Source organism: Macrobrachium rosenbergii, chromosome 47, assembly GCF_040412425.1.
Source record: "Macrobrachium rosenbergii isolate ZJJX-2024 chromosome 47, ASM4041242v1, whole genome shotgun sequence".
Classification (NCBI taxonomy): domain Eukaryota; kingdom Metazoa; phylum Arthropoda; class Malacostraca; order Decapoda; family Palaemonidae; genus Macrobrachium; species Macrobrachium rosenbergii.
In genome coordinates, this window is record NC_089787.1 from 22,503,124 (window position 1) to 22,521,631 (window position 18,508).

The 18,508-nt window shown below is 34.9% G+C and overlaps 1 protein-coding gene across 2 annotated transcripts in view; it reads right to left on the reverse strand.

The window, feature by feature from the left end:
• LOC136830623 (gonadotropin-releasing hormone receptor-like) overlaps positions 1-18,508 on the reverse strand; it is a 56,923-nt gene that overhangs the window by 22,543 nt on the left and 15,872 nt on the right. For both annotated transcript variants that reach the window (XM_067090190.1, XM_067090189.1), the window contains exon 3: positions 4,736-4,940. In XM_067090190.1, the coding sequence (XP_066946291.1) occupies positions 4,736-4,940 (205 nt within the window). The remainder of the gene's footprint in view (positions 1-4,735; positions 4,941-18,508) is intronic.

Genomic DNA, 18,508 nt, shown 5'->3' on the forward strand with positions numbered 1-18,508 from the left:
ATGACATGAGATGACTTGCCCAAACTTTCTTTAAGAGAAAGCTGGAATAGAGAGTTTTTGTTTTTTCAGTACTTCCCAAACTTTGAGTTTCTCAGGCAAAGTTTCCTGTTTTTTTTTTTTCTTGATAAGGAGTGACAGGCCTTCAGTTTTCAGTTTTCACCCATTTTTTTGGTAGGTGGGTGAGTGTTTGGAGAGAGAGAGAGAGAGAGAGAGAGAGAGAGAGAGAGAGAGAGAGAGAGAGAGAGAGAGAGAGAGAGATTTGATTTGTTCAAGGTTATTAGTATTGGCGTTACAACGTCTAGGTTATTCACGCCGAGAGAGAGAGAGAGAGAGAGAAAAGAGAGAGAGAGAGAGAGAGAGAGAGAGAGAGAGAGAGAGAGAGAGAGAGAGAGAATGTTCAAAGTTTAAATAAATTAGAGAGAGAGAGATTGAGAGAATGTTCAAAGTTTAAATAAATTAAAGAGAGAGAGAGAGAGAGAGAGAGAGAGAGAGAGAGAGAGAGAGAGAGACCCCTACTTAAAATAAAAAAGACAGAGAGAGAGAGAGAGAGAGAGAGAGAGAAAAGATGATACCCAAATGTCTCACACTACCATCCCAAAAGCAAAAAAACTCTCACAAAAAAATTACAAAAACTCTTACAAAAAAATAATAAAAAACTCTTATAAAAAAAACTCTTATCAAAAGAAAAAAAAAACTGCCCAAATGAACGACCCAGGAGGCCACTTTTGGCCCGTGCAAATCTCCATGAAAGGGAAAAAAAAGTCTACATTTTGGGTCTCTTAATGATACCGGTGTTGGTTCCATTAACCCGATGGAACATTATTTTTGGGTGAAATTATTCTCATTATTATCTTCTGCAAACGAGCTCAGTTAAGAAAGGCTGGGAAGTTGGATGAGTTTCAGAGAGAGAGAGAGAGAGAGAGAGAGAGAGAGAGAGAGAGAGAGATGCTGAAAGGTCAAATCAATTTTGGAAAGAGAGAGGTCAAATCAATTTTGGAGAGAGAGAGAGAGAGAGAGAGAGAGAGAGAGAGAGAGAGAGAGAGAGAGAGAGAGAGAGAGAGGGAAAAGTTTGAGATACGGCTGAAATATCAGATGAATTTTGGAGAGAGAGAGAGAGAGATTGTAATAGAAGTTGAAAGGTCAAATCGATTTTGGAGAGAGAGAGAGAGAGGTTTGAGATAGGGTTGAAAGATCAAATGAATTTTTGAGAGAGAGAGAGAGAGAGAGAGAGAGAGAGAGGATCGAAAAATGTGACCGAAATTAGTGAGAGAGAGAGAGGCAAGGAAGGAAAGAGAGGGGGGGGAGAGAGAGAGAGGGTTGAAAGATCAAATGAATTTGTGAGAGAGAGAGAGAGAGAGAGAGAGAGAGAGAGAGAGAGAGAGAGAGAGAGAGAGTGGATCAAAATTCACTTTTCCCCCCCTACCTCCCAAACTAGACAATAGGACATTTTAATAAGTAGCCTATACTTTTAGTTTTCTGCCAAAGAAAACTATTGTGCCGGCTTTGTCCATCCGTCCACACTTTTTCTGTCCACCCTCAGATCTTAAAAACTACTGAGGCTAGAGGGCTGCAAATTGCTATGTTGATCATCCATCCTCCAATCATCAAACATACCAAATTGCAGCCCTCTAGTCTCAGTAGGTTTGATTTTATTTAATGTTAAATTTAGCCATCATCGTCTGGCGACGATATAAGCCAGGCTAGCATCGGGCAGTAGTTAAAGTTTCATGGGCCGCGGCTTATCCAGCATTATACCGAGACCACCGAAAGATAGATATCTATTTTCGGTGGTCTTGATTATACGCTATACAAAATATTCGATTTTGGGCGCATTTTTTACTTGCTTATATCCTCGAACCGACCTAGACAAACATCTAATTCCGCACAAAAATGATGAATCATTGTAACTGGGCTCCTGTTAGACATTTTTGGACGATATATGTGACGGCCAGAAAGTAATAAATGTCAGTTATAAAGGACTTCCCCTGATATATATTTTCGTAATCCCTAGAAATTACCATAATCACGCGAAGACTTTGCATAAAAAATCTGACAGATTCTTTAAGTTATGGGGTGATATATCTTTTTATTAAAAGGGGGGTTTTACCCCTGAAATTAATATATATACACTATATATACATATATATAGAAATAGAAATAATCAACACACAATCACGTGTGGAACAGAGATAAATTTCTGACTCACATCAGGACCGAACCGAGGTCTTTCAGCGGTCGGCAGCGGCCTTGTCTTTCAATTGAAAGACCTGGGTTCGATCCTGATGCGAGTCAGAAATATATATATATATATATATATATATATATATATATATATATATATATATATATATATATATATATATATATATATATATATATATATATATATATATATATATATATATATATATATATATATATATATATATATATATATTTAGATATATATATATATATATATATATATATATATATATATATATATATATATATATATATATATACAGGGAGAGAGAGGGAGACCCAAGCCTCCGACATACGCAATCGTAAGGCTGCGTTGCGAAGAGTACGCGTGTACGTAACGTATTCCAAGCCACAGAAATCTCTTATTTCTGTATTTATATATTAAATGCATTTATAACGAGGGAGCCTTCAGGGCAGGCTGCTGTATTGCACGGGTATAAACTGCGAATTGAATCTGTTCACTCACGGATAAAAAAGTGACACAGGCAGTCCATTGATTGTGGAAGTTGTAATTTCATCGTAATTGGTTTTAGTCAGCTCGAAATTGACGGCTGGGTGAAGTGAGAGAGAGAGAGAGAGAGAGAGAGATAGAGATAGAGAGAGGGAGAGAGAGAGAGAGATTAGGTGAGAGAGAAAGAGAGAGATTGAGGGAGAGAGAAAGAGACTGAGAGATTGAGGGAGAGAAAGAGGGAGAGAGAGAGAGATTGAGGGTGAGAGAAAGAGACTTAGAGATTGAGGGAGAGAAAGGGGGAGAGAGAGAGATTGAAGGAGGGAAAGAGGAAGAGAGAGAGATTGAGGGAGAGAAAGAGGGTGAAAGAGAGAGATTGAGGGAGAGAAAGAGGAGGGAGATAAAGGGGGAGATACAAAGAGAGAGAGAGAGAGAGAGAGAGAGAGAGAGAGAGAGAGAGAGAGAATCGAGGTTAAGAGGAAACTATGTATTTCTAATGTAATTTTGGTTGAATATGATTATTTTGGTGTTTTCATTATGGAACTGACAGGTGAGAGAGAGAGAGAGAGAGAGAGAGAGAGAGAGAGAGAGAGAGAGAGAGAGAGAGAGAGAGAGAGAGAGAGAGAGAATATGTAGGTTTAGAGGAAAGGTATATCAGTATGATTCAATTCTGCTTGTTCCTGATAATTTTGACGCTTCCATTATGGAACTGACGGTTGCGAGAGAGAGAGAGAGAGAGAGAGAGAGAGAGAGAGAGAGAGAGAGAGAGAGAGAGAGAGAGAGAGAGAGAGAGAGATTTACGGGAAAGGTATATATGAATGATTTGATTATAGGTGTCCCTGATAATAGTGATGTTTTTATTATGAAACTGACAGGTGAAAGAGAGAGAGAAAATTGTAGTTTCAAATCCAGTTCTGGGTGAATTCAATTTTCATGCTTTTATTTAGTGCGAAGTTGATATGGAATTGATAGGTGAGAGAGAGAGAGAGAGAGAGAGAGAGAGAGAATTTGTAGGTCTAAGGGAAAGGTTTATGTCTAATGTAATTGTGGGTGTACATGATCAATTTTATTTCTTTATTAAGAGCACAGTTGATATGAAACTGACAGGTGAGAGAGAGAGAGAGAGAGAGAGAGAGAGAGAGAGAGAGAGAGAGACAGACAGACAGACAGACAGACAGAACTGTAGAATCAGTAGAAAGGTATATATATCTGATTTAATTCCGGTGTTTTTATTAAAATGCACAGCTGATATGAAACTGACAGGTGAGAGAGAGAGAGAGAGAGAGAGAGAGAGAGAGAGAGAGAGAGAGAGAGAGAGAGAGAGAGAGTTATTTGACAGTCTGTCAATAAGTGTCCTAGATGACATACAGACTTACGTAGTTTTATTTGACAGATAAACCAAACAATAAGATAGTTTCTTGAATAGAAAAAAAATTGTTCTATACACTGACACAGAAGCCAAACTTATTAAGTTTATTAATGTATATTAATATACACCCTAGTGGCAAATATTCTAATGGACCAAAATAATAATAATAATAATAATAATAATAATAATAATAATAATAATAATAATAATAATAATATTTGAATATATTTCTAATTAGGTAGACAGGTAGGCGGAGCCACACTTCTAGTAAACAAATTTTTAAAATGAAAAAAAATAACTTGTAACGTATAGTTAGCCATTGACATAGACATTGTATATCAGTCTTCTCTCTCTCTCTCTCTCTCTCTCTCTCTCTCTCTCTCTCTCTCTCTCTCTCTCTCTCTCTCCTTCGACTTCTGCAAGATCTCCCACAGGATAAACATTGACACAAACGTTCTAATCGCTCACCCCTTTCACTGGACAAAAGCCATCTCTCTCTCTCTCTCTCTCTCTCTCTCTCTCTCTCTCTCTCTCTCTCTACCTTTTGAGTCCTTCTACTTTTGCAAGATCTCCCAAGGGATAAACATTGACACAGAAAGTTTAATCACTCCTTTCACTGGACAAAAACCATCTCTCTCTCTCTCTCTCTCTCTCTCTCTCTCTCTCTCTCTCACCTTTGGAGTCCTTCGACTTCTGCGAGATCTCCCACAGGATCCTGAAGTACACGACGATGATGATCAGCAGGGGGAGGAAGTACATGACCACCAGGCAGAAGACATTGTAGGTTCTCTCTTCTACAGGAGTTTCGAAGAAGTAGAAAGTGACACACTGCTTGAAGTGCTTGTACTGGGGATGGCTGGCTTCGTAGAAGATAACACTCTGTTTTTGGAGGGAGAGAGAGAGAGAGAGAGTGAGTGAGAGGGAGAGTTAGGTCAGAGGTTAGGTAGATAGATATATACGTAGGAGGAGGAGGAGGAGGAGGAGGAGGAGGTGGGATGTTCACATAGTTTATGAATGAATATCTCAACGGGAGTATTTGGTATGTTGTATATACTCGTAGTGCGGGTCTTACAAATGGAAGTATATACAGATACATACACACCTCTCTCTCTCTCTCTCTCTCTCTCTCTCTCTCTCTCTCTCTCTCTCTCTCTCTCTCTGGTCTTTCTCCTACTGTCTCTCTCAGTCATTCTATCTCTCTCTCGCTCTCTTGCCCTTTATTGTACTGTTTCTCTCTTTCTATATGTATGTGTTACATGCATATACATATGTATGTGTACATATGTGTATATATGTGTGTGTGTATGTGTACGCATTCACCAGCCTACAACAAATCCTCGTGTGTACAATCAAAACAGAGTGAAATTTTGCAAAGCTATTCCACAGGCCAGTACAAATATAGAACTTTAATTAATGGAATAAATTTATTCAATTTAATATTCAAAACAGTGAATATCATATATTGAAAATTAAAAAAAAATTCAGTGATATTTTTGTAACTTAATTGACACGACTGCATACTGTATTCAGTAGGAAAATACAAATGATTCTGTATTTTTTCAGGGGAATATTTTGTGATAAAAATGCTTCATCAGAGAGAGAGAAAGCTATAAAAAAATTAAGGGGGTTATTTATGCTGAATTTGTGTCTCAGGGGTACCCTAAAATATTTTTAAGGGTTATTTACTTTAGGAAATTGCTGAATAGAAAGTTATGATGCAAAAAAATTAATGAATAAATAAAGACAAAATAATATTGAATAATGTTGACAACTGAATTTTGGTTAAACTATTTGTAACACGTTTATTTTTTCCTTTTCCAATATTTTTATTTTTTGTTCAGCCAGTTTTAAATAAGATCCAATAACTCATTTATTAAATATTTCATATTTTGATTTTTTTTATATTTTGCTTCCAAAACAGTTATCCAATTCCATCTTTGATCATAAAATCTATACCAGTTTTTTTACAACGTATGTCCAATATCTGATCGTTTTATCTCTCTCTCTCTCTCTCTCTCTCTCTCTCTCTCTCTCTCTCTCTCTATCTCTCTCTCTCTCTCTCTCTCTCTCTCTCTCTGCCTTTGTCTCCCTGGCTCTCCCCATTCTTTCTATATATATATTTCTCTCTCTCTCTCTCTCTCTCTCTCTCTCTCTCTCTCTCTCTCTCTCTCTCTCTCTCTCTCCCCACATCAATAGTGCCCAATCTAGCCATCTGTATCAGACAATCCTATTCAATCCCACCTTTCTTTTCTAATCTTCCCTGAGAGGTCTGGACAAATCTCCCAGGGAGACTTGGAGATCAGTCAGGCCTTTCTTCCACGCGCGAATTCGATCCCACGAGGGGGGGGTGTGGGAATGGCAGGGTCATTTCCCACCTCATTGTTTGATGTTAGTCTTCCATTTTCTTTTTCACCCCGCCCTGGTTATCGAGATCTTATCTCTTCTTCTTTTTTTTTATCTTTGTTTTGCTGTTTAACTGAGTTTTAATTTTCTTCGCTGTATCTTTTTGTTTTATTTTTATTCTTTTTTTACTTTTATTTTTTATTCTCTTAATTTTATGTCATTGTCTGGGTTCTTTTATTTTTAATAATTGCTTTCTTTATTCGTTGTAATTTTATGTATATATATATATATATAAGCCTCAGGGCCCAAGATCGATCCCATGGGCGAGAAGCACTGTCGACCTCATTTCCTTAGAAATCCTGTGTACCTCTGCTGATCTGAGCAGTCAGTTATGTAAATTATGTACCACCTGATGGTCAGCCGACTCAAGTTGTTTGCAGCTATGGTAAGCAACTGAAACATTAAATTCCTAGAATATATATATATATATATATATATATATATATATATATATATATATATATATATATATATATATATATATATATATATATATATATATATGTATATATACAGTAAGTCCTCACTTTTCGCACCGCTCCACTTCTCTTATTATAACGCCCTCTCTGCCTTCCTGCTGTTATTCCATTTCTTTAGCCCTTTATAGCTCCTCTGGCTCTATTTCTCCCCATTGTGCCTGCTGCTTCAAAGTATGCAAGCAACTCTGGACATCCCCTCCCCCGACCCCAATTCCCCGAAAATGTTAGCGCATTTGTTCCCCGGACCACAATTTATCCGTGTTTCCAAAGAATTGGGCTCCATTCGGATGCAAAGGACCAGCTCTGAAGTAAATATCAAGAGGTTGCAGGTGTATGATAACTTGGGTGCTTTGTTGCTAGTTATTGTTTTTATTTTTTTTTTTTTTTGGGGGGGGGGATTAGTAGGAAGATGATTCCATGTTTCTGCCTTTGTTTTGTTTTTGCTTTTATTTTTTTTTTAGTGAGGACAATAATTCTAGTGTTAAGTTTCGTGCATTTGGTAATGCTATCTTATTCTCTAAATTATTTTTCATGTTTATTTTTTATTTTTATTTTTTTTTGGGTGCGAACATGATTGCAATGTTGGGTTTTTTCACATTTGACAATTTATATGTATATATATATATATGTGTGTGTGTGTGTATTTATATATATACTGTATATACATATATATATATATATATATATATATATATATATATATATATATATATATATATATATATATATATATATATATATATATATATATATATATATATATATATATATATATATATATATATATACATATATATATATATATATATATATATATATATATATATATATATATATATATATATATATATATATACACATATATATAGCTTTTCCATATATTTTTCATACTTCATCTTATTCATTCCAAATGATTCGATTTAAAATTCATCGACATTTTTGTTCTATATCTTCGTGTTTTTTTCATAGATTTATCAATGTTCAATTCCTAGCCCTTTTTTGCTTTACTTCTCTCACAAAGTTAAATGAAAACGTGTTTTCCACAAAGTTAGTTTTTTTTTTATCATATCATGAAGATATCAAGTTCAAAAGCATTCTGAATTTTCTTATTAACATCTATATGTATAATTACCTTTAAAAGGAAAATTATTTCTTCTCATTGGCAAATGTAAAGTGAAATGAAAAATATGAATTGATTATTTCGTGAATTTTCATCTATATTTATCATGAAATGAAAAACTGTTTGATGATAAAAAAAGCTTTGGTAAGTGTCTGAATAGAAATTGTTATAAAATGTTTGTATGTGCTTTTGAGCATGTGTGTGTGGGAGAGAGAGAGAGAGAGAGAGAGAGAGAGAGAGAGAGAGAGAGAGAGAGAGAGAGAGAGAGAGAGAGATTTCCCCAGCATTGCCTCTTTCAAGTGTTTGAATGGAATTTGTTATCAAATGTTTGTATGTCCTTGTGAATATATCCGTTTTGTGTGTGTGTGAGAGAGAGAGAGAGAGAGAGAGAGAGAGAGAGAGAGAGAGAGAGAGAGAGAGAGAGAGAGAGAGAGAGATTTTTCTTCAGCATTGCCTCTTTCAAGTATTTGAATGGAAATTGTTATCAAATGTTTGTATGTGCTTGTGAATATGTGAGAGAGAGAGAGAGAGAGAGAGAGAGAGAGAGAGAGAGAGAGAGAGAGAGAGAGAGAGAGAGAGAGATTTTTCTTCAGCATTGCCTCTTTCAAGTATTTGAATGGAAATTGTTATCAAATGTATGTATGTCCAAGTAAGTATATGTGTGTGTGTGTGTGTGAGAGAGAGAGAGAGAGAGAGAGAGAGAGAGAGAGAGAGAGAGAGAGAGAGAGAGAGAGAGAGAGAAGGATTTCTCCTAAGCATTTCCTTGATGCAATCCTTCCTTCCTTTCCTCCTTCCCAAGGACTCCTCCTCTTGGGCCCTGAAAAGACGTCACCTTGTCGTTTTCGCAAGAGGATTTTAAGTTGTCCTCAAAACTTGAGTTCATTTTTCTGTTATCTATTTTTTTTTAGGTTTTCTTTAATATTTAAATTTTCATGGGTACAGACGTGTTTTTTTTTATTAATGCTTTGCTTATTATCATAATTATTGAAGTGTTCTTGTGTTTAAGGTTAAATTTTTAATTACTTTCAATATTTATTTTTTTCATAATTTTTTTTCTTTAACATTTTAATCTTCATGGGTACAGGATTGTTATTTTTTTTTTATTAATGTTTTGTTTCCTGTGTCAGTAAAAATTGTTCGTTTTGTTTTATATTAGTTTTTCCTTAATTGTTAATGTATTCATCATTATTTATCTTTTATCTATTATTTTTTATTTACTTGCAAATGTGTGTTATTTATACTTTTATCATATTTTTCTTTAACGTTTTATTTATTTTTTTATAATTTTTATTTTATTTATTTTTTTACAGTTTTTTTTCAAGGCCACAGAATTGTGTTTTCTGATTATTGCTCTGTTTCCTGTAAATGTAAAAATCGTAAATGTGTTTAAGATCATTTTCATTATGACTCGCTTCATCGTTATCAATTTCATTATATTCATTATTTATTATTTTTTTTGCATTTCTCATATATGTTTGTTTTTGTGAAGTCCCGTTTTGGAATGGAGTGACTTTTCACGTTCTCTCTATTTAGGTATTCAGTCATTTTCAGTAATACTAATGTTGATAATGTTACAAACATATATATATATATATATATATATATATATATATATATATATATATATATATATATATATATATATATATATATATATACACACTTTATATTTTGACGATAATAAAAATTAACTTATTTTCACAATTCCCTTCCAAAATCAAGCCGACCCTTTGGAAGAAAGCTTCGTATCAATTAAAATCCTGTTTGTTTATTTATCAACATTCCTTCAAACTCATACCGCCCCCTCCCCCCAAAAAAATCAAATGGCCCAGATTCCAATAATTCGAGTCAAAATTCTCCTCATCTCCTCCTCTCCTCTCCTCTTCTCTCAGCATTCAGATGAGAATCTTTCGTTCTGTTCTCGACAACAATTACAGGAGCTGAAAGGATTTGAGACGGACGATCTCGCGAATGAGCCAATGTTGATTTTATTTCGTCTGCAAATAGGATTCTGCCGTTAATGGAAAGCCAAACGCTGCGGCGCTGTGTTCGCTGTGTGTGTGCTTTTGCTGTGTACATTTTGCTTGGGGTGGGAGAGAGGGGGAGAGGTTAGGGAGAGCCTGGGGGTGGTAAGTGGTTCAGTATTGAGATGGAAATGAACGGATTATTTATGCAAGCTTTCTTCTTTATATTTTATGCAAATAAATGATCTTGGCCCTTCGAAATGGTCTTCCTTTGATATGAGATAAGGTATATTATTTACATTTACATATATATATATATATATATATATATATATATATATATATATATATATATATATATATATATATATATATATATATATAAATGTATATACATACATATATTCCTTTATGGAATAAATTATGAAAACAGGACATCTGGGAACGATGGAAATTTTGATCTTATCAACTCATTTTCTATTTTTGACGGAAGCTAGAAATAAAATAAGGTCCGCCCTAAAGAAAACACGAATTATTTGATTCATTTTAGACAAAATAAATATAATAACTTCATTTTAGACGAGAGGTAAAGAAAATTACGATCACTATAAATAAAATAATATTTTTCAATGGACTTCAAACGAAGAAAAATTTTATATTTTTTTTTGAAAGCCAAAAGAACTGAAATTTTATGACCAGATATAAAACCGAGGATTTTCATGATGAGAGAATTTTATATTTAACATTAAAGTGAATTAGAAACAAGTTAAAAGTAATATAAAATTTTAGAGACTTTATATAAGAAGTAAAAAATGCGCCGAAGTTTCTTCGGCGCAATCGAGTTTTCTGTACAGACGCTACAGCGTATAATCAAGGCCACCGCAAATAGACATCTATTTTTCGGTGGCCTCGGTACAATGCTGTATGAGCCGCGGCCCATGAAACTTTTACCACGGCCTGGTGGTGGCCTATCGTATATCGTTGCCAGAAGCACGATTATGGCTAACTCTAACCTTAAATACAGTAAAAACTACCAAGGCTAGAGGGCTGCAATTTGGTGTGTTTGAAGATTGGAGGGTGGATGATCAACATACCAATTTGCAGCCCTCTAGCCTCTGTAGTTTTTAAGATCTGAGGGCGGGTAGAAAAAGTGCGGACAGAATAAAGTGCGGACAGAATAAAGTGTGGACAGAATAAGTGCGGACAGAATAAAGTGCTGACAGAAAAAGTGCGGACAGAATAAAGTGCGGACAGAAAAAGTGCGGACAGAATAAAGTGCGGACAGAATAAAGTGCGGACAGAAAAAGTGCGGATAGAATAAATGCGGACAGAAAAAAAGTGCGGACAGAAAAAGTACGGACAGAATAAAGTGCGGACAGATGAAAGTGCGGACGGATAGACAAAGCCGGCACAATAGTTTTCTTTGACAGAAAGCTAAAACTGGGCCTCTTGTAAACGAGGCAAAAATATTATTATTATTATTATTATTATTATTATTATTATTATTATTATTATTATTATTATTATTATTATTAATGAAAGTAACAGAAATATTTACTAATGTAAAGAAAATTATTATTATTATTATTATTATTATTATTATTATTATTATTATTATTATTATTATTATTATTATTATTGAAAGTAACCGAAGTATTAACAGTGTAGAAAGGATTATTATTATTATTATTATGATTATTATTATTATTATTATTATTATTATTATTATTATTATTATTATTATTATTATTATTATTATTTAATTCCAAAAGAAAAAATATGAATAAATGTGAAATGAAAAAATAGTAAAATAAAATAAACTTAACTTAAATCAATCTATAAAACATTACTTTGAACGAAAGATAAAATCATTTTGACGAATACAAAACATGAAATCCAAAGTCTACAATTAAGAGATTAGTAGACGATGTTGTCTACGATTCTCTCAGATTCTCTCAGTGTCTAATTAAGGCAATTAATTACTTTTAATTACGAGAGAAGCCCTTTCATCCCAGGCGATTTCCCTAGAAGGGGTGATATCTTGTTGGCAATTAGGCCGTGTAGAAGTTAGTTTTTATTAATTAAATTTTCGTTTTCTCTCTCTCTCTCTCTCTCTCTCTCTCTCTCTCTCTATCTATCTATCTCTCTCTCTCTCTCTCTCTCTCTCTCTCTCTCTCTCTCTCTCTCTCTCTCTCTCTCTCTCTCTCTCTCTCTCTCAGGCAATAGTCACTATTATTCATACACTGACAGCTCTCTGTCTGTCTGTCTCTCTAAGTCAGTAGTCACTGTAGCATCCCTACATTGATAGCTCTCTCTCTCTCTCTCTCTCTCTCTCTCTCTCTCTCTCTCTCTCTCTCTCTCTCTCTCTCTCTCAGGATGAAGCTGCTAGCCCCGTGCCCTTTCAAACCTCAAAGATTAACCCTTCGAGAAAGAGGCTGTGACATCTGACAAATACTGGTCATAAACCAACTCTCTCAATTTGTAAACAAACTCTTCTTCTTCTTCCTATTTTACTCAAGACACCAGGACCGATCCGGGACCAAATCTCCATGCATCAAGGAGGCTAAGCCCACGTGACAAATTGGCACATTTCGCCTCTTCTCCATTTTTGATAAATGCGTGGCCTTTCACATAATGGTTCTCTGGTCCATAGGAACATAAAAAAAGAGCAAAACTGGTCCATAGAAAAAAAAAAGAACAAAAAAAAGAGCAAAAACAAAGAACTTCTTTCGTAGGGGTGATTCGTCATGGTCGTCTTCGGGATTTTGGGAGCAGATTGAATTTGCATATTTTGAATGGTTTAGGGGTCTCTCTCTCTCTCTCTCTCTCTCTCTCTCTCTCTCTCTCTCTCTCTCTCTCTCTCTCTCTCTCTCTCTCTTTTCCTGTTCGAGGGAATTTTCTTAAGCCGAGTAAAGCTATTTGACTCTCTCTCTCTCTCTCTCTCTCTCTCTCTCTCTCTCTCTCTCTCTCTCTCTCTCTCTCTCTCTCTCTCTCTCTCTCTCGTCTTTTATCAGTTGGTCCTATCTTCTCCCCCTCTGATAACCAGGACATTTACTAAATTAGGTAGTAATTCTGGCACTTCAGTAATTAAAAAGGTCAGTGATAAGAAATGCTGTTTTTGGGCAGTGATGAATTGAAGATAAAGAGAGAGAGAGAGAGATAAAAAATCAGCTAAGAGAGACACAGGCAGACAGACAGAAAGAGAGAGAGAGAGAGAGAGAGAGAGAGAGAGAGAGAGAGAGAGAGAGAGAGAGAGAGAGAGAGAGAGCAACTGATGAGGAAAGATGAGGCAAGAAAATAGCAAAAAGTCAGGAGAGAGAGAGAGAGAGAGAGAGAGAGAGAGAGAGAGAGAGAGAGAGAGAGAGAGAGAGAGAGAGAGAGAGAGAGAGAGAGAGAGATGGAAAATTGATCGAGTAAGATGAGGAAAGAAAATGAAGAATCAGGTGAGAGAGAGAGAGAGAGAGAGAGAGAGAGAGAGAGAGAGAGAGAGAGAGAGAGAGAGAGAGAGAGAGAGAGAAAACAAACCCAGCCTCAACCAGTACCTCGAAGCAACGTCACCTGGGCGAAGAAACAGAATAATAAAAATACCGCAAACAGAGACTTCCCTTTTGTTGACCGTTCGTACCAAAACTTTCTCGTAAAGTCCCTCTATGCCTCTGGCCTTATCTTCAGCCCCCAAACGAAAGTCAGGACTATGTTGCGGGGGGGAGGGGGGCTGGGGAAGAGGGGGCTGGAACTGAATAAAGGCTTAACTGTGACTATTACACACTGTGGCTATTGGTCTTAACCGGAGCGTGACATTTCCTTTGGACCGACTGAGTTCTTGCATAGTCGTTTAATGTAGCTTACGTCAGGAGTCGAGTTCGGGGAAAATTCCTTTAGTTTATTTTTTTCAGAGTTGAAGCTGAGATCAAGCTGGGATTAAGCTGTGGCCAAGCTGTGATTAAGCTGTGATTAAGCTGTGATCAATTCTGGGAAAATTCCTTAGTTTTTTTTTCAAAGTTTAAGCTGTTATCAAGATGTGACTAAGCTGGGATGAAGCTGTAGTCAAGCTGAGATCAAGCTGTTATCAAGCTGTGATCAATTCTGGGAAAATTCCTTAGTTTTCTTTTCAGAGTTTAAGCTGTGATCAAGCTGTGATTAAGCTAAAATCAAGCTGTGATTAAGCTGAGGTCAAGCTGTTATCAAGCTGTGATCAATTTTGGGAAAATTGCTTAGTTTTCTTTTCAGAGTTGAAGCTGAGACCAAGCTGTGATTAAGCTCTAGCCAAGCTGTCATTAAGCTGAAATCAAGCTGTGATTAAGCTGAAATCAAGCTGTGATTAAGCTGTGACCAAGTTGTGATCAAGCTGGGGTCAGTCTGTGATCAAGCTGTGAATAAGCTGTAATTAAGCTGTGATCAATTCTGGGAAACTTTTTTGTTTCTTTGCAGAGTTTAAGCTGTCCTCAAGCTGTGATTAAACTGTGATTAAGCTTTGATCAAGCTGTGATTGAGCAGTAATTTAGCTGTGATCATGTCTTGTACAAGATGTTATGAAGCTGTGATCAAGCTGTAGTCAAGCTGTGATAAGCTGTGATCAAGCTGAATTCAAGCTGGGATTCAGCTATAACTAAGCTGTGATTGAGCTGTAATCAAGCCGTGAATATATCTTATACAAGCTGTTATAAAGCTGTGATGAAGCTGTGATCAGCTGTGATCAAGCTGGCAAATATATTCTGGTTTCTGTAAATTTTGCCATTGAAGAATTTTACATTAATCGATTGTACTTTTGGAGTTATTGATTGATACGAAGGAAAAATTATTATTATTATTATTATTATTATTATTATTATTATTATTATTATTATTATTATTATTATTATTATTATAGAACAGTGGTCGTGCAGGCTGATACTTGGATGTATTTTGTAGTGAAAATATGTGTGGAATTCCCGTAGAGTTATTGAGCCGGGAGCCCTCGCCTCCTGTCACAATTTTTCTAGTATATTTCGCGTTGCTATGAGACCTGGGGAGAGAGAGAGAGAGAGAGAGAGAGAGAGAGATCAAATATGCTTTGCACTAAGTTGATATATATATATATATATATATATATATATATATATATATATATATATATATATATATATATATATATATATATATATATATATATATATATATATATACATATATATATATATATATATATATATATATATATATATATATATATATATATATATATATCATCTTCCTGATTTTATTTACCTTCATAATCTCATTCTTTGCTCAAATCTACCCTCCGTTTTTATTTATTTTCAAATACTTTCAAAGTCTTTCTCCAGTTACTGCAGTTTCTCTTCACTATCTCCAGTCAGTTATTACAGTCACCACTTTCCTTATCACATAACTTTGCACATACATTTGTCCTTTCAACATACTGGACAGCAAAGAAAACATAGAAGACCCCATGTCTCAGAATCTCCTTGACTTTTGGCACCAAACCAGCCACTTCCGTAGCCCCTATCCCAGATCCTCCTTGACTTTTGACACCAAACCAGCCACTCCCCTGCTTACATATTTCAATAAGCCCCTTCTTTAGCATCATAGAGACTTTACATCCCTTCTAATAACTTATTTTCTATGCGATAAGTTCGCAAAACCTTTGAAATTATCTCACCATTCCATCATTAAACTCTGACAAACTCCTTTGTGTGAAGTTTCCAACTCTTTCCATTTAACCCTCAAACTTCTCTCATTAGTATTTTATAACATAAAATTTACCCACACGTGTGTGTGAGTGTGTGAATCGCGAAAGACGGCTTAAGGTTGCGAAAAAGATGCATATGAATAATTAAATGAGAGAGAGAGAGAGAGAGAGAGAGAGAGAGAGAGAGAGAGAGAGAGAGAGAGAGAGAGAGAGAGAGAGAAAAGTTATTATAAGTCTAACTTTTGACCCAAACGCGTGTATGCGTTGAGGAAGATGGCTTAAGGTTGCAAGAAGATGCGTATAAATAATTAATTGAGAGAGAGAGAGAGAGAGAGAGAGAGAGAGAGAGAGAGAGAGAGAGAGAGAGAGAGAGAGAGAATATGTCATGCAGTCTTGGCATAAGAAAGAGAGAGAGAAAAGTTATCATAAAACAAACTTGACCCACACGTGTATATGTGTTGAGAAAAATGGCTTAAGGTTGCATAAAAGCTGCGCATAAATAATTAATTGAGAGAGAGAGAATATCTTATGCAGTCTTGGCTTAAGAGACAAGCCACTATTTTTCATGGAATATTACAGCGGGAATATAATTCCGTCCTCAGGTAATCTTCCCTGTCGTCTGTAAATATATATATATATATATATATATATATATATATATATATATATATATATATATATATATATATATATATGTATATATATATATATGACTTACACTTTAAAGGGATATTCTCTCTTTGGAAAATGTTTCAATGAATTGGTAATATCACATTTCTTGAACTGCTCATGATTTTATATTTTCATTTCGTAATTTTAGTTTTCTGTAAAAGAAAACTACTGTCTCGGCTTTGTCTGTTTACTGAGGCTAGAGGGCTGCAAATTGGTATGTTGATCACCCACCCTCCAATCACCAAACATACCAAATTGCAGCCTTCTAGCCTCAGTAGTGTTGATTTTATTTAAGGTTAAAGTTAGCCATAATCGCTTTGTCTTTAAAAAATCCTTTGAAATCTGTAAAATTCGTTTTGTTTTACTTAGTTCCCCCTTTCAAAGCATAATGAAATTCGTTTTGTGTCAAGACTTTTTCAACGCAGCGTGAAATTCGCCTTGTTTAACTTAAACTTCTTCAGAGTACCTTGGAAATTCGCTGTTTTACATAAAACTTTAACCACATTTCAAACCAGACGAAAATTCGTTTTGTTTTCAACCCTCGTCGGAGCATCTTGGAAATTCGCTCTGTTTTACTTAAAACATTTAAAACCATTTCCAAACACATTAAAATTCGCCCTACTTAATTAAAACCTATTCCGGACGCCTTGAAGTTCGTTTCAAAGCGCCTTAAAAATCGCTTTGTTTTCAACCCCTCCTCATCAAAGCACTTTGGAAATTCGCTCTGTTTTCCCTTCAGTCAAAGACTCCAGGATCAAAGATTATTTCTCCATTATCTCTATCATAGAATATCAACTCGACCGTGAGAGAGAGAGAGAGAGAGAGAGAGAGAGAGAGAGAGAGAGAGAGAGAGAGAGAGAGATTGTGTTGTCAAGTCCTTCTTTCAAATATTTTTTTTAATTAAACAAATATAAAAAAGTCTATTTAAGTCTTTACTCTACACACACACTCACGCACACACACACAGACAGAGAGAGAGAGAGAGAGAGAGAGAGAGAGAGAGAGAGAGAGAAAGAGAGAGATTGTGTTGCCAAGTCCAACTTTCAAAAAAAATTTTTCCAATTTAAAAAAATATTAAAAAAGATAAAAAAAAATTTTAAAAGTAAATAAAAATTTTTATTAAAAATATATTAAAAAAGTCTATTTAAGTCTTGACTCTTGGATCATGAGGCAAGGAAGGGAAACAAACACGCTTTTAGAGCTGGTGATTTATGCAAATAGTACAGAGGAAGGCGGAAGAAAAATTACCCTCGCCTTCTTGTGACCCGTTGCCCGGGTGGAGACGAGAGATCTCTGAAGATTGTCGTATGATTTTTTGCAAAGTTTTTTTTTTTATTTTTTTTGTCAGGTTTTTTGTTTTTCTTTTACTTTTTAAATGAGGGCTTTGATAAAAGGTGTTCAGTGGTCTTTTGAAAGTGGTGATTAGAAATTTATTTAGTTCTTTAAAGGATAGCGTGTGTGTGTGTGTGTACTGAATATATATATATATATATATATATATATATATATATATATATATATATATATATATATGTATGTATGGCTTTTTATCACATCACCGTGATTCATATACAATCAGTAAGCTACAAACGTCCTTTAATATCCAATTCGCTCTACCTCGGAAATAATATAGTTTCATATATGTTACCGAAGGGGAATTTTTTAGTTGATAATAAGTTCGTCGTCCCGTGGGCTCGAACCAGCGAAGGACAAGAACTCAGGACTACAGTGGACGCATGTATGTATATATATGTATATGTATATATATATATATATATATATATATATATATATGTATGCATACATATATATAAATGTATATTTATATAAATATATATATATATATATATATATATATATATATATATATATGTGTGTGTGTGTATACATACATATGTATATATTCTATTTTTTTTTTTTTTCACTAAATTCGACTATGGAGAACCTACTATACCTGATATCATGCTTCCTAAACATTTGAAAGATTCAGCCTCAATAATCCTTATTCCATCTAATATTATCTCGTCCCTTTGTGCATAATCTGTCCTAATTTCGTTTTTCTTCGATATATTTTGAGTCCCATCTCTCTAGATAAATGATGAATTTATTCTATCAAGCAA